This window comes from Tubulanus polymorphus, chromosome 4 (assembly GCF_964204645.1).
Source record: "Tubulanus polymorphus chromosome 4, tnTubPoly1.2, whole genome shotgun sequence".
Classification (NCBI taxonomy): Eukaryota; Metazoa; Nemertea; class Palaeonemertea; order Tubulaniformes; family Tubulanidae; genus Tubulanus; species Tubulanus polymorphus.
In genome coordinates this window covers 23714595-23737760 of record NC_134028.1, presented here as the reverse complement: position 1 = coordinate 23737760, position 23166 = coordinate 23714595, and the positions used below count along the sequence as shown (strand labels likewise).

Below are 23166 nucleotides of genomic sequence, written 5' to 3'. Positions count from 1 at the left end.
ATATATGACGAAACAACAATAGCACCTTATAGAACTAAACATTGAACACTAAGTTTTATTAAATTATTAATTGTATGTATATAGTGGGTCTTTCAAATCTTATCAATCTGATTGAATTATCCAGTTCAATCGATTTACGTGTTTATCCTAGAGAATTTAAGATTTAGGGCACCGTTTTAATAACAGACTGGAAAAATCTCCCATTTTTACTACTGTTCATTCATTCATAATCCAATAGATATTCCAGCGTTTATAAAAAGGATTTCGAAAGATCTACTTCTAATGATTTACAGATCTCTGGTGTGACCAGATACTCGGTAGGAAAAGGTTGCCCTACGTTCGAACGGATCAGCAACAAATCTCCGTTCTTAAAATACAAAAAAAAAAAATTACATATCCGGTCATATCGTTCTGTCGTGAATAATCCTCGGTGATATGGTGGAGAAATCAAGGCGCGCATCTGAGTTCAAGTAATACTTTAACGTAATAATTTCATGTAATGATTATTGCACGGAGCGCTGGCTATACGAACGAAGAGAATCCGGTGAGAGGAGCTCGCGATCCGGCGACGTTCTGTAAGTTCATCGGCCGTCCGATATTGACGCTAGCCGCGTAATTATCCGGTTCGCTGTCCGTGTAACTGTACGCTTGCGCCGGTGTTTTGTCTTTCCACGATTTTCGAATCGACTCGCGCGTTACGTACGGATTCGTGAACGCGTACGCGCCCTTTTCGTCCGGTTCGCTGTCGCTAATCTGAAATACGAAATGTAACAATGATCACCGTGTCGTTTTCCTAAAGATTTGAGTCATAAGGAAGCGTTCAGAAACACAACCGATTTATTCTTATGGACAAGTGAAAATATGAGCCAAAGTCGAAAGAAACTACAAAAGTTCTCTGGGTAACTGGTAAACTGATATTAATCTCAATATTTCAGAGTTAATGAAAATAACCCAAAGTTGATGTCTGTTTATCATTTTCGTATCTCTGATGATGAAGTTTAGTCAAAACTTCCAAAATGTCAGAATAAATTCAGTTAGTTTAATCATCAAACTGTGGGTGTTTTTTCCATTTTCCATTTTCAAAACTGACTTATTACCTAACAGTTGTTTAAAGGCTTTCATAGTTCAAGCAAAAAGCAAAAAGGTGACTGTACAGTTAGATCAATAATACCATTGTTATGCAAACGTGTAAACAATCTACACTGTATATTTTTGTACTGTATAGTGACAATACTTTTGTACTCTTATGAACAGATGTTTATAGTTAACTCTTACTTGTGAATCTGAATCGATATCTGATATTTTTTCGGTAATACTGCTGCAGTGACTGCCGTGCGATGATATCGGTGGTTTCGCGTAATTATCATCTTCATCGGAATACGTCGATAAACCTGATTTAGACTTCGGCGGCCTATCATCGAAGAGAACAAAAGTTTTCGGTTAAATTTCAAACTTCAAAATTACTGGTAGTTCATTTTCAATCCCATGACAAAAAGAATCTGGGAAATTTCCGTAAAATTGAGTTGACCGGTACCGAGGGTGCTATAGCAATTTCATGCCCCCAGAAAAGTTTTCTTCTGCATTATAAACAATACGATATATAACATTAACAATACATTCAACTTTATTCAGGTGTTACTATTTCCGACAAACTTTTCACTAAAAACCCCTTTTATGTAAAGATTTCTATGTTTCGGGCCCTGAACTAAATCTAAATTTGCAGATTTGCGACAACAGGCGATCGCAATGTAGAATGCAATAAGGATGAAAGGGTCAAATTTAACTCATGTATCTAACTACTACTACTACTACCACTACTATACTATACTATACTGTGTTACGTACTTAGGATATTTAGGAGGTGGTCTCGTTAAAGTACCATTAGGCATTGTACTTCCACTTGTACGCCGGGTTCGATCCATCTGAAACGTGGAAAATCCACCGTCCTCGATGCGTGGATACATCCCGAGCTTCTTTTGTTTAGCTGGCAAAAAAAAAAAATCAAAACATATTATCAGGGTTATTTGACTCACTTTTTCCTCGACTATGCACGTTGTTTTCCCTGACTCGATGTGCTAAGGATCCAATCAATTAACACAGTCAAATACGTAAGATATAGATTTTTTGACTATCTTAAAGAAATGAAAATTCCCTAGCTTTTCCCTGATTTCCAAGTAAGTGAACACCCTGATTATTGTATTTCGGTATCTCGACCTCCCCGCAGCCGCTATTCAAAATCCAGTGAATATGAAACAAACCTTTGTGTCGTTTATTTCGTCCGGTTATGACGAGCACGGAAACTATAATTATAATCACGATCAGCGCCGTCAAAGCGACGATAATCAAAAACCACCATTGTTGATAGAACGGAACTTGCTTGAAATCTGCAATTATTAAAATAGAATTTTTTCTAACATTTGCCTTAAAATCTCCGATTTTTCTGGATTGAGTGAATTTTCCTTGGGTTTTCATACACACAAAACCTTTAAGGGATTGATTAGGTATGTTTTTATCTGAAACTTAATCAATCTATTACTAAAGGCCATCTGCGGCTTTAACAGAATATTTTGCCTTTCTTTTCCTAATTGGCAATCAATAAAAATATCAATACAAAGGACAAATGAAATCTATGCGTGAGTGTTGATTAACGAGTTTTGTCGATTTTAACAATAAACTATATAAGATTGGTATATTGTATTATAATAGGTTAATATCAAGTCAATTCGTACGTTATTAGTTGAACATGCAATACTGCTGGTAACCCAGTAACCTAATGACTGAGAAGAGCTATTGCTCGATCAAGCTTCATCCTTTATTATGCAAACTAGACAAAAACTGATGTCAACAAAGTGATCGAAATTGCATATCATTTATAATGCCATTGTAAACACATATTAGCATTCAAAGGTTAAATATTTTGATGACGGACACTTATGAATTCAATGCACATTAGTAGACAAAAGGCCGGCATACGCAACTATATAGGAACTTTCATAAATATAGAACATGTTTGATATAGTAATTTATGTATATTACATATACGATAAACAAATTTCATATCTTACATCGAAATAGCTCAATTGCAAAGCAGTCTTCGGTAGGTGCAGAAAAATACCCGAAAATAGTCAACATTATTAAATGAAAACCATTTGTTTTACTGTTAAAACCTTAAGGAGGATGTCTTTAGTGATGGTAATAGGATATTGAATTCTCGGCCACATCAGGAGAGACTGATTTAGTAAATAACTGGGTATCAAGACCTTGGACATACATTTCCTAATGATGTTTAGGAGTATACACAGTGTCCATAACTACAATTAATGACACTCATATTTTTGCTCTTAAGTTATTACCCCAAACGTGCAGCTCTCAACAGTCATCTCCCAGGAGACACTCAACACTCATCTACGAGGACTGGTAACCCCCTAATTACTCCTGAGTGAAGAGAGGCAATGAGGGTATCAGAGGGTATGTTATAGGTATATAGGTACCTGGTGTATTGAGACTGTATGCGCCGAGACTAGGTGCGCTGATTCCATGGTCGTTTATTGCGATCACGCGGAATGTATAGTTAGTGTTAGGTTTCAGATTGGAGAAGCTGATCACAGCACTCATTCCCGGATCTTCAGTGCGTAGAATAGTTTCCCAATCACCACCTGAAATATAGACATCGATCGTATCAACACATTCCGAGGAATGATGGCATCACTACCACAGTGACATCTATTGATAATAACAGAAAACATAACATAAGCAATATGTACTTCATCTAATATTGTTAGATTAATTTTCTAACTGCCTCAATAGTATCAAAACCTACACGAAAATAGGCAATATGATGATGTCATATGGGGATGGATGCTGCAGTTAATCATTAGGGGCTTGTAGCAGTCTACAACCTTCTTACTAAGACCAGTGATGGACTTATGTATGTGCAAATGTGCCCTGAAAAGCTGATAATTGAAAAGTCTTACCTGAATGTTTCGCTTGAATAATGTAACCCTCCACCGCAGACGCTCCTTCTTCGCCATTTTTCCACCTGAGCGTCGCCGACGTGTCCGACATGACGGCGGTCGGTCGACTCGGCGGTCCCGGTGATCCCGACTGCGGTCCGGTCGTCACGTTACCGCTCACCGATTTACCCCAATCGACCTGAGTCCTCGCTTGCACGGTGAACGTATAGCGGATATTCTCTTCTAGATTACTGACCAGGTAGAAATGAACATCTCCGGAGACTTGTAACTCGGTCTTTGTAACGACACCTGATTAAGTAAGAACAAAACAATTAAGACCAAAATTCTAGATTTTTGACAATTCTAGACAATTACCACCAAAAATGATGCAGATAGTCGCATCCTCCCACACTACGTTATTCAGAACGTTCTATAACTTAGTCAGTTCTAATTTAGAATGGACCAAACATTCACGCTAGTGAAAAGTCCGGTCTTAATTGGTCCGTTCAATTATAAAACGGCCAAAGGAAGATCCAGGTCACCAAATAAGAAAGGACCAACTACTGATAGTGCGAATGCGGCTATTATTTCATACCTGACACTTCTTCAACCGGATAGTATCTAATCATATAATGAGTAATAATGCCATTTGATTCGCGAGGAGGCGTCCAACTGACGTTCAATGAAGTCATCTGTATATCTGTGAATACTAGTGGTCCGGGTTGAGAAGGCACTGAAACATTCCAGACAAATTTTATTCAACTTTGAGCAATGACAAAACAAATTTTCTAATCATCATTATTTTGATATGCATTTTCATAGGGTATTCTATTATTTTGATATCAGTTTTATTTACCTCCTTCCAGTGTAGTGATAGTAATTATCGTACTGTTTGGTCCGTCGCCAGCTGGATTGAAAGCCAGCACCGCCACTTGATACGTCGTGTGTTTCTTCAAACCCTGTAACATCACCTGGTTCTCAGTGGCCGGTACGGCTTGCATGTTCACCTGTGATCCTTTAGAAATCACGCGTTTACGACGACGTCTCATATTCACAGCCCAATAATATACCTGAATAATAGATCGAGCATTTACAATGAAAAATATCAAACGACACCGTTTTTTGGGATTTGAACCCGACAGCATCGTAAGACTCACTGAAGGCATGAATCCCTGTCTTGAAAGTGCAAGAGCACAGGTTTACAGTGATGTCATTATTAGCCAATCAAAGATTTTTTAAATTTTAGCCTGGGTTTTTCCACTTATCGCAATCTGGTAGGCGCAGCACGTTTTCGTGCGTCAAACCTGTGCATTTGAGCTAAACAGGCAGTGGTTCATGCTGAGTCTTGCAACCCGGATGTTTGAATCCTTGCCAGGGGAGGATAAGAAGACTCTACATAGTCTTAAGATTAGTTCTTTTCGAATGTTTCAAACCTCGAGTCAAATCTGACAGAGAACTCTAAAACAGGACCCAGGAAATTCCTATCTTGAAATAGTTTTACCTTAAATCCGAGTAGGTCTCCATTTTGTGCGTCGATCGGGGGAGGGGTCCACAGACAAATAACCTCAGTGGAGCCTTTAACGCGACATCTGACTGACTGGGGTGGAGCGGTAGGTACTGAAATAAAAATACATATACATTCCTTAATAATCATCAAGTCATATCCAGAACTCAAACCTATCCGTAAATCTTCGACCAAAAATTAATATGTTAAATTTCATAAATCGATCTTTAGTAATTTCACATTCACAAACACAGAAAATAGAAAATATATGTTTAAGACAATTTGAATATTTAAATGAAATGTCGCACAACATTGAGACAGTTGAAAATTATGAGCTTGATAAAATGCGGCCACTTAAAGCGAAACATGCTACAATAAGTTTGAAAATACAAGATGCGCCATTTTTACTGCTCGTTGACTACTAGTTCACTCGCAAGTAGTTTCTAGTCTTTCACACCATCAAAAATAGGTTCACCCCTTATTTACTCATACAGGACATGCATTGATTAGTTCTATTACAGAATATGAAGTTAGTTCTATCAGCAGGCAGCATGCGTATGATCCAAAAAATCAACAAGCAAAGATCCACTACACCCCCTTCCCTACCATTACTTGCATAATTTCGTTAGTGCGTATGATAAGCTGAATTCAATCCTCAATTCATATTAAATTTGCCATCATTCAGCAAGGGTGATAAAGCATTGTGCGCAGTCCATATAGAAAATGCTTATGATTGGACTTAAATTTGAAGTCTGATAATAATTCTTGCCCGATGCACTTTTTCAACATTAACAATGATTACTGTTTACGGATTTTCATCAATGATATTACGATTCTTACTTGCTTCTCCGACATAGACAGTTACAGGTATCGAAGGCACGCCAGTTCCAATAATATTATACGCGTGTACGATCACTTCGTAGTACACGCCTTTCGTAAGACCGTCCAAGTCGATAGTAGTGGCGCTAGTCACCGCTTGGCTCGGTTCCTGATTGCCTTTGTTCAATTGTCGATAGAAGACTCGGTAGCCCTGCAGGTCTCCGTTCAAACTGTTTATATCCGGCAGCTAAAAACATGCGTATAATAAGGAAAACACGTGAAGCGAAATAAAACAAATGAATGAAATCAACTATGAATCTAATCATAATTTACCGTAAACTGATGGATCGAGATGCGACCTGGAGATTCATTGATACAAATGTTTCGAGAGAATCCAACTATCCAACATTTTGGACAACGATGCTGGCTCTTGGATCAAATATAATTAAAAATCTATTCACGATTTCTCGAAGTCAGTGAATTACGAATAAACACTGCACTGTATTTGAAACCGAAAGATCTATCTCAGTTTAATGAGGAATTGGATCTGTATAGCTTTTCATATTGGAGCCTACAGCATCTAGATATAAGTCAAATTGAAATCAAATTAAATTTAGTTGTGCACTATTGTTGTGCACACCATCTGGTCGGACCTCATTTTATAACACTCGGTTGCATCAACTTATCCATCTTCTTACGGTAACAATGTTCACAAAACTACAGTTGAGAAGTTCAAAAAGGACAAAAATTGTAACATGAATTTCCTCGCTTCAGAAAAGTCGACAATTAGTCTTTTGAAGAGCTGCACAAGAACCAGAGAGAAAATGATTCGAGCTTTTTCATCTGTTTCCGAAACAAGTATTTCTTCATGTTGTCAATTTTTCACGTTAAACGTTATCCTCGCGAGAAAATAATGTTTGATTTCGTACTCAGAATTTAACTGAAAAATCGACTATCGAAATAACATATCGACAACGATATGATAAGAGATAAATAACACTACGATGAAAGCATGCGTTTAAAAAAACCATCTTAGACCGAGCTTCATAGACCGGGTAATGTTGAAATCCGTGGGGCTTAGTTTTATAGACCATAACCCAGTTCTACAGTTGTGAGTTAGAATAAAATTGATTCAAATCATTGAAAATGAACCTAGATATCATAACTGTCTAGTCAATTCCATCGAGAACCTGTTGCACTGGTTGCAGTATTAACTTTACCACAATTCATAGTCAAATAAGTTCAATCTCTCGTTTATAATCAATACCTGTCTATAAAACCAGCCCTAAAGGCTCTTGAGAGAGGTGTTGATGGTAAACCCCTAAAGGATTCCAATCTTTCATTGGGAATCAATTACTGGGTATCCCAGGGTTTCAATTGATCGCACAGAATTCCCGATCTTCACCAGTAAACATCCAGCCTTGCAAAGCAGCCGTATTTGTTTGGAATAAAGAGCAAGGACATCTATCAGATGTCAGGCATACAAAATAAACAATAGCAAGGACGTATAATCACTCATCAAAAACGCTTGGGTGATGAGTCTAACAATGGATGCGGATACCGTAGTATGCTAAAAACCTTTAAGGGATTAAGGGATTACACGTGTCTATAAAACTCGGTCGCGAGAGAGTCGTGTGGATGTAAATTATACCGAGTTCCATATCTACAATGATCGGTAAACTCCACGAGCCGATTCCGATTTCGTTGTGCGCGGCGATGCGAAACTGATACGCCGTGTACAGTTTCATGTTGTGTACGTGTAACGAGATGGCGTACGACGAACGTACGTGCTCGCGGTGCCACCAGTCCATCACGTTATCGAGCTCGCGAAACTCGAGGTAATATCCGAGCATGCTTCCGTAACGAAATCGCGCCTCCGGTGGCTAGCGTGGGATAAAACGGTAGATTTTGTTGTAGTTTAAAAACGTAAATAACCCTCGATGAGACGCTTTTGAATCCTTGGTGTAACGATAATACGACAAACTTAGTGACGAAATGATTTTAATGAAGTCTATATTAACTGTGATCGTTGAGACCGACTACGTACCTCCCAAGTGACTCGAACAGATGTGGTCGTCAGTGGTGTGACCTTGAGATTTTTAGGAGGAGCACCAGGTTCTGAAATAGGAGAGCAGAAATGAAAAACACATTTAAATTCTGAATTCAATATATTTAAATATTTGTGATTCTGGAAAAGCATTTTAAGAAGCAACGTGTTGATGAACTTACTATCCTGTAGAGTGAGGATTTCTTTTGAAGGTTGACTGAATGGTGACAAACCGATATCATTACAGGCAGCAATACGGAATCGATATTTCGTATGCGGAGTCAGCCTAGATTTAGACAAATACAAATACATCGTAGACGAAATCAAATACATCATAGCCACAGATCAAATACATCATAGCCATGGATCAAATACATCATAGCCATGGATCAAATACGTCAGCCACATATCTTCCTTATTGAAGCCCAGTAACAATACAGAAATACGTCTGTTCATTATTTGATAAACTCATGTTTTTGCGATATTTTGCTTAATTTTAGGAGAAAATATCTCAAATGACACAGACGGGCTGAACCACATGGTTACCACACTGAAGTTAATCTTCTAGTGAAGTATCAACAACGAAAATCGTGGCGCATAGGCATGGTAATGATATGACAATTTAAGAAATTTTCCAAAATGGAGTCTATTTTCTCTGATTTAGCTAAAGTAAAGGCTGTAAAGTAAAGACTGATATGGGATCCATGATTCAACCTGAGTCACAGATATTAGGCGTCAAGCTTTAAGGCCTAAATGCATTATGAAGCCTCATTGAGCAAAATATCGCAGAAAGCAATCTCATCGACGTTTGTTATTTACCCTTTTACTGTATAAGTAGTAGGACTAGCAGGTAATGTGTCCCGATAATTCGTCCAGGTGACACCGCTATCAGTAGAATACTGTACGGTATAGTTCCGTATATAACTGTAGCCATCGTCTTTAGCTTGCCAACTCATCGAAGCCTCACGAGCGTCTATCTGATTCGTGCTGATGGTCGGCTGTGCTGGAGCTTCGGGGATTCCTATGACACAAAACAATTCAAACATTAACACATTCATCAACACAGACAAGTGTTTGTTTGTTGCACTGAGAGCCCACTACAAGCCAGCTACAGTCTACTATACTCACATCTGGTGATGGACTCAAAACAGAGTTTGAAACTAAGGCTACTATTCTACTATTTGGACGGGGCTATTCTACTAACTATACTTACTTCTATTGATCATCGTTTTAACCATTACTTCCACTACTTCTCCCCAACCGGAACTAGTCCTCGCCTTCAGGCCGAACACATACGTTGTTTCCTGTTTCAGTCCTAAGATGAAAAAAAGACGTTTTATTAACAACATTTTTTCAGGAAGCATCTGCATCCTAAAACCTCTTAGCTCCTCCTAAATCACTTCTGATTATCTCGGTGAGCCATTAATGCAGTGGTTTTGAAAGCAAATTTTTATCCTATACACTACTCAACTTTGTTTCCAATTTGGTAACAGCCCAACAACTACAAACATTTCTAATAGCATATTTCTCAAAATGAAAGGAGTTTTAAAGGAATTACAGAATTTTTCTCAAATTGAAGGAGTTTCAAGCACCTTTAAAAGCATTTCTGTAAAGCAGGGTTTTTAAGGAATCAAGGAGTTGTAGAGACCCTGGTCCAGTTCCACAGTTCTGAGTTTAGATTTGACCCTGGGTTAAAACCGAACGAACGATTACCCCGCGCACATCGAAATCTAGTTACAACCGTCAGTTGCAGCAACTGCATGGCGCGTGTCGATCGTCGAAATCCAGAGCGCGCACATCGACGGATATGACTGCGATTGAGTACAACCAGTTGCTCAAAAGTAGAACATGGGCAACTGGCTGGAACTGGAGATAGATCGACGCTTACCAATCGTAAGCTCGCTCACATCGACACATTCAAGCAACTGATCGTATCCAGCCAGTTCCTCTCATGCGCCGAAAACTGCCTTGCAACTAGTTGTCTCCAATCGCAGTGTCGATGTGCGCTAGGCTTAACTCACAACTGTGGAACTGGGTCCCTGTCTTTACATTTACTGGATTCGATACTAGGTTAACAAAGTAAGCATCATGATGTCTAACTTCCATAGACACATTACACACAGATACTAACCTGTAACTGCGTACTCCAATCGACCGGGGCCGAGCGAATCATCTCTGATTGTATCCGGTGGATTCTTATTAAGTTCTCGATACGCGATGCTGTATCCGGTGATTACTCCGTTCGGTTTATCGGGAACGCTCCAGACGACTTTACACGTCGTATACGTTACATCCGGGAAATAGATCTTAGACGGCGGTCCGGGTTCTACAAATATTCAACATTAATCGAATAATAACGACAAAAATCATTTTCATTTAGCGCTATTTACTTTAAGATATTTAAGATATGAAGTGCTTTGCGAAAATGAAATGCGAAATTAATTGAGACTTGTGGCAGTCTATGAAGTGTATATGAACGACCCACAATAAAGAAGATTGATAACTAAAGTAAGTTATACTGATGTTTTAGAATGCTTCTACTGACCTTCAGAGATTCATTCAAAACAAATATTCTTTTAAATTAATCTCTGAAGATGGATAGAAATGACGTCGGGTTTAACTGATTTTACTTGTTAAATCTTCATATCGCGAGTATTTTATATACAATATAAATGCATCAAGTGGAAAAAATATCTTACTGTCAGCTTTAGTGCGGGCTCTAATAACGGGCAACGGACTCTTGACTCCGTCACCGATACGCGTAAACGCTAGAACTTGTATTTCGTATTGGACGTATTTGCGTAAACCACTGACGACCGCCATCGTTGCGTTCGGGTTCGATATCACCAAGTATTGAGACGGCAAATTGATCTCAGACGATGAATAAACAACCTATAAAACAATGATAATGAACTGTGAATAGTTATATAAAACTGACTCGAATTTTTTACGGCTCAATTGCTGTGAAGGTAATCCTTTCAACGCATCTACACCACAATATGGTGTATAAATCAGTGATTGGCTTAGCTATAAATAGCATTGATGTTATTAGTAATTAGTTTTTATCTCTAATGAATAATGGCAGTCAAACATCTAATGAAAAGTAAGTAACTGAAGATACACTGCACCGCAGTGAACGCACTCTAGCAGTATGCCCGTTATACAACACTCTGGGGTGGAATTTCTTTAAATTTTCAAATTATCATCAGCACTTTAGGGTATGAATTAATCAGCACTGAAAGGGTTTTAAATAACTGAAGACCTGACAATTTAAACTGGTTTGGTTAGAAAATTCGTATGGCCTTCATCCGATGGTTAACTTTTACCAACTACATATTGAGCAACTTGTCCCAAATTTTCGTTTTTATACCTTGTATCCTGCGATGCGTCCGTTTTGATGGATTTTCGGAACCGGTCCCCACCAGACTTTAATCGCCGTTGAGCTTTCTGCTCGAGCGATCACGCCATTCGGACCCGCGCTCGGAGCTGCAAAAATATTTTGAATATCGAATCATAACGTCGATCAAAAGTCCTCACAACGAATCAAGAAATCGGATTATTAGTTTCATACCTGATTCTCTAGTTCGATCGAACACACCCTGACTGTACGGACCTTCACCAACTCCATTATACGCGCAAACCTTGATCTCGTATTCGGTCCACTCCTCTAGTTTAGCGATCAGGAAACCGTTGGCGTTTTTATCTTCCATTTGAATACGTTTGTAGATGTTCGCGTCTTTATGTTTGTATTTGATGACGTAGCCGAGGGGTACTCCATTCCATTCGTGAATGGGCAATGGCTAAAAAGTTGAGATATCTCGAGTTTAGCGAAAGATTCATATGTGACAGATCCAAGGTATCTCTTGAGGAAGTTCAAAGCCCCTTTAATGGCATTTCACGTCAAAAAGGGCACGACAAACTCGGGGTTTAGGGACACTATGCCAAATTGAGAAGTGGTTGGAAATGCTCAACAATCTAACAATTTCAATATTCAATGCCCCTGGTGAACATATACTAAAACTAATGACTTTGAAACTCACCACAATCCTATGTAATGAGCTATAATTTTTGCAATTGATTGTGGTGGTAAAAGTTGGATGTTGTCGAAACGTCTGAAGAGAGCGCTTTCGGTAAAATAAGGGCAGAATTTCATCCAATATCGTTAATTATGAAGCTTTATGTACTTACAGTCCAGCGTACTCTGATTGACGTCTCATCGACGGCTCGTACGGTCACGTTACCAGGAGCAACGCTCGGTTCAGCTTGGATCGTTTGAAACTTGCGAGTCGGAAAACTCGGCTCACTTTCCGCTACGATATTCACCGCGTACATGCGTAAACTATAATCCGTAAACGGCCTGAGATTTCTGACGGTCAACGCGCGTGCGTTCGGAGCCTGTTCTTCGTAGATCGTCTGCCATTCGGAATCCGGTCCGATCTGCGCCTCGACGACCCATTTCGAGATTGTCGTTTTGCCGTTATAACCGGGCAAGAACTGAACGACCACCGACCGCGCTTGTAAATTACTCAACACCAGATTCGACGGCGGTCCCGGTTTCTCCGGTTTTTCGCCGGACATGATATCGACGGTTTTGTGCGTGCCCGGTCCGATTTTCGTGCTCGCGTATATCGTTATCGTGTACATCGTTTTAGCCGTTAATCCTTTGATGACGTATTGACGAACGTTGGCAGGAAAATCGCGACGAACGATCGAATGGGTTTGATTGTGAACGCCGTACAATAGCGTGTAACCTGAAATATAATACAAATACATCATTATCATTCCTCGCGTTCCAAAAACTGCATTATTCGCCTCTAAACGAAGCTATCAAAAATCCAAGATAGTATCACTACTATTCTACATCAATACAAGCTGCAAGCACATGGAGACGATTTGGCCCAATTCAAACTGGCCCGAGTCATATATGCTTTTTGGTCGTGCCAAATTTCGTCTGTGTCAATCAGGCATGCACACAGTCGGCACCAGTGCGAGCAGCTTTATCTAGATAATGAAACCCCTGCTATGAAGATTCCTACGGGTTTAAACTGACCTGTAAGAATACCGTTAATATTCGCAGGCGGTTTCCACGAAACTCTCATCGTTGTATCGTAGATATCCGTGAATTCGGTGTGCGTTACCGCGTCGGGTATATCCTCTTTGGTCCACACGATTTTGCCGGTACTCTCCGGGCCATTTCCTTCATTCGTATAACACAACAGCGTAACGTTGTATTGCGTGTATTTTTTCAGATTGACGATGAAACCGATTTGAGGATTCGGGTATTGATTGTAAAGATCGGGCGCGATTTTCTCGATCTTGTAGACCGTCTTATTCATGACCCTCGCGTAGATTTTATAACCCTGAAAAGTTGAAAATACAGTTAGTATTCTCCACAAGGGATCTGTTTTTAACCCGTTATTTCGTTATTTTTACATCGAGCCCACTGAAAACAGCCACCCCTTGTAATAAGTCAGCTACCTTCTATATTCAATTCTATCAATGCTTACGATGATTGCTTAGTAAAATAGTGAGTTAATGTGTCAGATATATTGTACCAAAATTAAGCCGAAAGCTTTGCTACTTCAACAGCCACAATGTTCAAGAACGAATGCGTCCCTTCTAAGATCTCGGCATATGGAGAACACTGAACTATTAAGATGCTCATAAATTATCAGTAAGTATTCACAGTACTTGGGCTAAACATACCTGGTTTATTCCATTTACTTTCTGCGGATGAGGAGGAACCCATTTCAGTTTGATAGCCGTAGAATTGACTGCTTCGGCTAGGATCAGATTAGGCGCTTGCACCGGGACGCCTTCTTTAGTACGAACTCGAATACCGCTACTGAACATACCGGTGCCTTTAGCGTTGAACGCGGCTACTTCGATTTGATAGATACGGAATACGGACAGACCGCGTAGTTCAATCGTTTGACGATCGGTTCCTCGGATTTCTTGAATGACGAACGACGAATCGGGATAGTTCGCGATTTTGTATCTGACTTTATAACCGAGCAGACGTCCGTTCCAGTGCGACGCATCGGGAGCCTGCCACGTGACGAAGATCGACGTCTGTGAACGAGGACTGCCAACAACTCCGATCGGAGGACCACTAGGAGCTAAACATCAACGTTAAAATCATTATTAGTATTACAAAGCAAAAAGTTATAATATATATATATATATCTTATCTTTAGGGAGAGGGCTTAGAAGACAAGACTATGACCATCTTAGTTCTATAGCCGTTCAAACAACTTAATATAACAAGCTGAAACAATTCTTTATATCAAAGACCTCTTTTGGACTGATGGCACGACGATACAAATGGGCCTAGAATATTCAATTCGATCAAAATCAAGCTCCGTGTTCGCGGTTACTTTTACAGTCAAACTTAACTTCGATTTATCAAACTTTAACCAGATATGTAGGTTGTGTGGTAAATAGTAAACACTTACGTTGTTGAGGTAGGGTGATTCGAGTGCTAGGAGGACTCGGTTGTCCCTCCCCGACTGAATTGACAGCGCTCACGTGAAACTGATAAGTTCTCGCCGGCAGCAGCGTGCTCGATACGGTGTATTCACGTTTTAACTTATCGATTTTATTCACCAACATTCGCCAGCCTTCATTCTCTAACAAAGTCTGACCTGGAAATTGAATAAATCAAAACGTTCAGATTATGGGAACATCATAAATGTCCAGGACTTGGTTCCGCAGTGGTGAGTTAGTTTCACTAATTGAAACAAAATTTCAAATCTCAGTTGAATCTAAATCAGAACTGGGGAACTGTGTTCAGAACTTCAGAAAGTTACGGTAAATATACACTTTCGTTTCTTTCTCAAATTTGGATTTTTTTAGAGCAAGAACTAAAAAGCCTACGTACCTGGTGGAGCTTCTCTGTACTGTATGATAAACTGCGTAATCTCACTGTTACCATCGAATCCTGGAATCCATCTGATTATTACTCGTCTATTCGATAGCGGATCTAGTATGACAGTAGTGATTGATGGTTGATAGGGCAGCTCTGAAAAAAACATACACGAACACACGTGAACACATAGCTGAAACAGCTCCGCAGTCAAATTAAAATCTCTTGAAACGGCACCTGATCGGTTAAGATCCTAACATTTAAATCCCTCAACAGTTTCGCACCATAACATTCACTAGATAAACCTATAAACCATCCAGTAGTTTTAAGTTCTAACAATCAATCCATGCTAGACATCCACCATGGTTATCTAGTCAGTCGGGCATAGAGCCTTCTCATACCCTGCCCCTATATGGTATAAGTTACCAAATCCGATCAAATCTAGTCTACCGATCTAACCTCAAAACCCAATTGTTCATCAAAGTTTTTAATCAGACTCATTTATTTTTCTCCTTGCGCATTATGTAAAGCCAATTAACAGATTTTATATGGAATTTAGGCTCAATAAATCATCATCATCATTATTTTCATTAAGAGAAAAAACCAACCTAAAACGGTCAATGTAGCACTTCGACTGTCATTGCCTGAAACCGACGTCACTTTACACATGTATTCTCCGATGTCGTTCGTGTTGATCTGACGGATTTCGAGACTGCCGTTGTCGTGAACGATCATCCGCTGATCGTTAATCAGCCGATCGTTGTTGTACCATTTGATCGTGATTTTCACCGACGCCGAATGTTTGACGCCGCAGCGCATCAGTACGTCCGAACCCATCACGCGGGACGTGTCCTGAGGTGGTTCCACGATAACGGTTTTTACTGAAAAAAGAAAAACCGTTTCAATAACAGACACTCATTTCTCCAGTGTCCATAACCTAACTATGTGCAGTGATTTGCGTGTTATTTCATATGTACTGTATAATCATTTGACATCATTTTGAACCGAAGAAAGGAGGTAAGAACCACCGAAATATTTCTAGTACATTGTATTTTGAATAAACTTTTTAGTCATAGTAGTACAATAACCGCACTCTAACGTGGTGAACGGATAATAAGATAAAAACCCACAATGTACAAATCAAAAAAATTTTTCCAAAATCGAATTTTTAGTCATCCAAAAATTGTGGGATTTATTTTTTCATCACGGATACCTCGATCTTCAATATCAAACCAGTTTTGCCGCCAGATTTGTACATTTTTGGATTTTCTCCTCCGAGTTTCTGATGAGTTCTTACCGTAAACACTAAGCGTGGCCTGTGTGGTCTGTGAACCTTTATCATTGTTAGCGATACATTTATACGGTCCGGAATCAGCTTCGACGGTATTTGAGATCAGTAATTGTTCGCCGTTGCTGTTCAGTTGAATTCGACTCGATGGTGAAATTGCCGTCGTTCCTGAAGTTTAAATCGAGTGAACAGTTTGTAACAGTTGTAGCAGCACAATTGTTACGTCTATAGTCAGGTCAAGCATCCTTGGATCAATTCCCATTACTCACAAAATCTCTACTTTTCTAGCTCTTTTCGTTACTTATAAACCCTAATTTTCAGCTCTGATTTAATATCTTTGCTTTATTCATTTTATTTATTCTTAAGAAATTAGATCCATTACCACGCACAAAATATATAGATTTATTTTCTAGGTACTTGAAAAACAATTTTATCCTACAAGTTATCTTTTTTTTTAAAGGTGCATTTCAATTTTTTCAAGCTTAAATTTTTTTTAAAGTATAACTTGATATTAGAATTATCAATTACTTCATCCAGACTCTGTATATTGTTATGTTTAATTTTTTTGTCTGATCTTTTTTCAATTTGTTCAAAAATGAAGTAAAGCAAAGAATTCTTTTCTGTGAAAATTCTAAATCGTTACAGCCCCCACAATCAGCGTTATTTCATAACGTACCACGCATCCATGTGATGGTAGGTTTCGGAGCGCCATCGGCTTCGCAAGTAAACCTCGCCTGGTTTCCTTCGATCACGACGATATTCACGGGTAGCTTCGTAAAAAATGGAGGGAAATCTGAAAAAATAATGCGAAGCTTAAAACACAAGCAGCGTCGGTATATTCACTACACGTGAGGTTGATATATCCGTAGATTATATAGATTGATCCTACAGCAACTTTCCGCCCATTTACAAGACCCCGAGTTTTCCTGATTCTTCCATGCAATTACACAAGATTTCCTGCGTGAATCAGAGAAATTTCTAGGTTTAAAACACGACGTTCAGTTTTAATTGAATCACGTATTGATAAAGAATACATGGTCAATAGCATTATCCGAATTCCCTGAGTTTTCCGGGTCAGTGGCGCTACCCTGTCCTATCAATACTTACGTCTGACTTTTAGCCAGGTTGTGGTGTCAATATTACCGGCCTGATTGAATGCCAGACACTGGTACATCCCGGCATCTGACGGCATCAAATTCTTCACTTGTAAATTTCCATTACTCAATATCACATATCTATAGAAAAAAAGAAATTTTTCAAAACATTTTTTATTATTGCTTTGGTATTTTCTCAATATCACATATCTATCAAAAGTTTTAACTTATCCTGTGTCTTAATTTAGTATTTTATATGACATTGTTGGGGTAAGGATAGAGGTACAAACTGGAATTGTGAAATCTAAACTTGCAGGGCTGCCAAACTGAAAAGTGCTATCGGTAACGTATTGAATTTCGTTTTAGTAACATTTCATTGAAGAAAATGTTCAAATTAAACCTTCAGTAACATCTTTCACATTACTGTGAAAAAAAAATTGAATCATTATTTCTCGTTATAAGTAAATACTGAAAATCAGGAACAGCTGGCAGCTCTGAACTTGGAATAAAAAACTCTCATATTTCGATACAAACATCAATTCTACCTCTGGGTTTTGTTTACTTAGCTATTAACATACGAAAGCACATTTACATAACACAACTAATAATTGTTACGTTCAGGCTAGTCCCGAATCGGCCCCTATCCCTGGTGAATGAAATTTCCATCTGAAAGGATGTTATTCTCGATCATTACCCGTATCTCTCGTGGGAATAAAAAAACTGTTTCTCTCGTGTTGTTCGTTGGGGATTGATTCAATTTTTATGTAATCCATTGAATAAAAGCAGATGCTTTTTTTGTCAAGTGCTGAAGAGATTGAGGCCTCTGCGAATATTTGAAAAACAAGTCATTATTAAAAATAGCTTCGACTAAATATTCGCGCGCTCGCGCGGAGATCCCGCTTTCAAATGGACCTGAATAAATAACATGAAAGAAATTCACTTCACAAGTGCTTTTTGTATTTGAGCAATTGAAATGCATTGTCTGGCGATGGATGTAAAAGCCGCGATCAGACAGACGATTTGGCCCGCATCAAACTAGCCTGCTCGGGATAAAATTTGGTCTGTGCTTTAATAAGAGAGCCAGTCATTTCCGAAACCAGCATTCATACATAAAGACCTTACCGACATTTTTGGTCCGGCCTAAATTAGCCAGGGTCTAACAGGCCGGGAGCCATTTGGCACCCCTGTGAACAGTTGGCACAGGCCTAATCTGGCTTAGTCCGAAAATCTTTGTGAGCTCGTGGCTTTAGAATAGGAGAATTCATAACTGGCGCCCTTTTTACACCACAGCTTTGCTATATTAATAATCAGTGAAGGCGCACAATAGGATGAACTCGGGTCTGGTCTAGAGCTGATAGCAGAAGCTACGGGCGAAACAAAGCACTCCGGTTATGATTGTGACAATAGAGCATCATATTGTTAGACCGGATAAAGAATAGTTACGGATAATTCCAGGGGACGAGATGGCGCACGATATAATAATAACATCGATAACAATGCGCACAGCCATCGTGAACCTGATCAAGTTTGGTCAAATGATCTCGCCGAACAAACTTATACATTGTTATCTCGCCTTCGCGACAAAACATTCATTCACCAATAATTCACTGATGAAATCGGCTCTAAATATTTCATTCAAAATCAGCACAAAGTTAAACCATGGAGAGTCCATGGTTAAACTGTGGTCAAAATGGATTTACATATTTGAAGAGAAGAGAAAACATGTGATTAGGGGTTACCGCTTTTCTATATAAACTATTCTATATAAGGAGTTATTCTATATAAGCTATTCTATATAAGGGGCTATTCTGTATAAGCTATAAGGGATTATTCTATATTATATCAAAGATAATTCCTATGATGAAATTTAGGGGTTATTCTTACTAAAGATAATTTCTTCGAGGAAGTTGGGGCGATATATAGAAAAGGGAAAATATCAACGACTTCGCATCGCAGCTAGATACGACCAATCAGAGCGCTGGAATTAGCGACCTTGACCTATAATCAAAAGCTATGGATGAAAGTTATTTCAGTAATGTCTGTAGAACCGTGGATAGTTTACACGTCCACGTGGTTGAACCCAGGGTGATAGTAGTTTGAATTCTCTGTCAATATAACATCATCAAAAGAGTGGATCATTTATGCATTCCTAGGTATAATTATATCTTTATGTATTTTTGACGCGTCAGGCTCAGGTCTAAGCTAATAATTGTAGGTGATATTCACGAAAGTCCTCGGTAGTTTGTCGAACCATATCTGCGAAGTCCACATTAATCGGTAAAATGCTGTCGACGGAAGCAGTCGGTATCAATCAGCTGCAGGTGCGTTCCGTGAAAACCCTAATGAGGATCGGTATCCAATGGAAACTTAGTCCGATTCGAGGCAGGCAAGTTCAGGCAAGAAAGAGAAAGAGAGAAAGACAGACAGAAAGAGGGCATCTACAATACAATTATTGCCATTCACGTTATCTCAGTGAATTTATCAACTAGAAGAAATGTTTCTAAGCCCGAGGCTGTTTGAATTTTTCTCATAAACAGGTGCATAAGCCGACTTGTTGTAGCAACAACCACGTTTTAATCGTAATTCACTTGAGTTATATGATCGAGGTCACCCGCTCGCTCGAGAGAATAGTGAATTCATCTTCGCATTTCACAATACAACGAGAAGACCACGAATTGCCTTAGAAACGTATTACAAATAGCAACCGCGCATCTTTTATGTTCGCGCTCTTTTCTTTCACCCAAACAATACTTTATAGCCAGAAAAAAAAACAAATTTTTTACAATAGCTTCGAGACACTTGTTTGATCTCCGAACCTGAATTCTTTCTACGTTTAAATTCCTGCGTTTTTATGAATACCTAAACATCTGAAGACTGGTACCGTAGGTAAACTAGATTTTATTAAAAAAGCTTTTACTACTAGTGCGTAGTAGCTTCATCGAGTAATCTAGGAAAGTAAAGGTTCATTTTATTCATCTGTTAATTACTCATTCAGTATTCACTAATTAGTGTCATTAGCCATAAAATATATTTGTTTCCCCATTGACTATGCTCATCTACCTAATGAAGTTATGCCCTAGTAGTAAAAGCTCGTAATTTCTGGTAAAAACCGTTAACCAACGAAGTGCTACCAGTCGTTACATCAACTATGGACGTATAAACTAGATTATAAGTCTAGTTTATACGTCCGTGCATCAGCTGATTGCCTATACAACCCAGTTCTCAACGTTTTTAAAGACATTTTTAAAATGATTTTCTAAACATCATGCATGTTTTATATGAGAAAGAGAACGAGTTGATCAATTTTTCAAAAAAGAAACGTTGTCAAGCTTGGGAACTTACAATCCTTTCCAGGGGGAGGGGGGGGGGTTATGTAAGAATATGAAAACCTGCACAAGGAGACCGCAACTCAACTAATTAAGAGTTAATTGAATGACTGGGAAGGAAATGAATATTTCTAGAGATTGCCTCTAAGAAGATAGACATGTCAGATGAAGTTTGAAGTCATATATACACACACACGCTTTTATTTGAGATCTGTTTACATAAATGGGCTTGGCCCGTTATTCCGCTAAATAAAGACTATGATTCTGATTATCAGCGACTCTGACAGTCAGGTAAGAGTCAATGATGACTCATCAGTCACTACCGGCTTAATTTCACATTCAAACGCTCTGTGCACAGCGCGTTCAATTTATACAGGTATGCGCGTATGAGTACTGGTCTAAGAATGACGGAACAGCAGAAAAAAATACTCCGTCAAAACTGGTTCCTCAGTGGTTTCACTAATTCATAGTTATTCGAACAATCCACGGACAGTTACAGAATCAAACCCAGAACTTTAGAACTAGAAGCTCATTTCCAACATGAAAATGATAATATTTAGTTAATGTGCAAATGAAACGATGAATCAACCGATTGGGCAACCTCAGCCTGAAGCTAATTTCCCCGAGTTTAAGCTAATGAAATGCTAAAGCATATTGTTAGATTCTCAGGTTACTACCTGCGCAGCACAGCACGTGTAGCATCAGAGTTTATGGTTTACTCGACAATAGTTGGTGGATTTTGAAAACAATGGCTATTATGACGATTCTGCTTACATTAATAAACGTGATCTGCTGTGTAATGTACGAACAAAGCCTAGTGTAGCATACTGTGAAATAGGAACATTACTATTTCGGATTTCTGGCACTTTTATGATATCAAAGTCAAAACAAGAAATGCATTGATATTTCAAATGCAAAAACCGCGAGACCCGGGAACTCAATATCTTAAATCATAGCAGTCTACACCAAAATTGACAATAATTTGACATTATAAAATAGCAGTTTAATCGAAAGTGAACTAGAAACGATTCTGAATAGGATAGCATTTAGATATTTTACGCAGTAGCTGACGAGAAACTACTCTCAAAACTAGTGTATTCGTAGTCGAGTGTGAAACCTCACGATGCATTCCTTGAAATATATCCGATGAGTCCACGGATCATTTGATAACAACCTTACACAAAAACCTAGAACAATCAGGTAGACAGTAATAGTTTACAGGGCGGGTAATCTTCCGATGATAGCGAGGTGTGACTTCTGTACTTTCCCTTGCGTTTTCAGGAAGCAATTTTGAATGCGGCAGCAAATTGCTGATTTTCAACCGGTTCTTAAATGTTTCCGCGACAAATTTACTTCAATTTTGTCAAAAACATGGTACTCAAAGAAAAAAAAACGTCATCCGCGGCTTTCGTCGCGGCACTTCCAACAACGCCACTGGTTTTAGAAACAACATTATAGATTCATCAAGTTCGACAATAATCGAAATTGAAAAAAAAAATTAACGTGAAAGTTTGGACGATAAAACGGCACTTACTTGTTCGGCTTATTTTGCGGCTCGACGAGATTTCCGTTCATGTACCAGTAAATCCTCGGCGTCGGCGTTCCGTTCGCCTCGCACGATAACTCCACCGAATCGCCGTAATCTTTCTCGATCGGGTTGTACTCCTTCGACGTCGACGGTTTCACTGCGCAACAAACAACGTAAACGATAATCACTAATCGTAACCGGTGTCGGCGAAGAAATAACCCGGCGAATAATATTAATCCTAACATATTCCCTAATGATCCTAATTCATATAAATATATATATACAATACTGTTCGATAATTAATCCATAGATAGAGAATCTCAGTGATCAAAACGTCGCAATCGATGGGATCAAAAGCATTGTTTTAATCAGTTTCTAGTTTCTCGTACTCTCGGGGCAGACGGACATCGTCTACTCTCTTCACTCGATGAACTACGGATTAATACTAGCGTTACGACTAATATTGCTCACTGATAAAGTGTAGGTAACACCCAACCCGGTGTTCTCGCTATGAGTCATGCGTCAACTCTATTGTCCCCAACTCGATGCAAGCTAGCTAGCACGGCGCCGCGCTAGAGATAGCGAGCTCTCATCAAATAAACCCGCCAAATTCACCGCCGAAGACCAGGACCTGCGTTTAAATAATTCGGGCATCAATTTAGGCTCCAATATGATATTTCACACGGCAGTTATTAACTAGTCACCGATCAATATTATCGGCGATATTTAGTTTATTAGTATT

At 39.0% G+C, this 23166-nt stretch overlaps 1 protein-coding gene across 1 annotated transcript; it reads right to left on the bottom strand.

Moving 5' to 3' along the window:
- On the bottom strand, window positions 1–23016 carry LOC141903298 (protein sidekick-2-like). Its single transcript, XM_074791396.1, has 28 exons — window positions 22431–23016; window positions 17584–17711; window positions 17153–17269; window positions 16486–16644; window positions 15797–16069; window positions 15204–15344; window positions 14779–14967; window positions 14030–14442; window positions 13374–13683; window positions 12512–13074; window positions 11895–12123; window positions 11694–11809; window positions 11023–11215; window positions 10455–10649; window positions 9537–9638; window positions 9143–9344; window positions 8506–8609; window positions 8324–8394; window positions 6298–6523; window positions 5455–5570; window positions 4810–5023; window positions 4549–4686; window positions 3975–4262; window positions 3492–3656; window positions 2259–2384; window positions 1846–1984; window positions 1276–1411; window positions 1–753 (listed from the first exon to the last, which is right to left on the bottom strand). Exons 1-28 carry the CDS (start codon window positions 22667–22669, stop codon window positions 523–525), a joined length of 5523 nt encoding a protein of 1840 aa, XP_074647497.1. The 5' UTR covers window positions 22670–23016; the 3' UTR covers window positions 1–522.
- Between the last annotated feature and the right edge of the window lie 150 nt (window positions 23017–23166).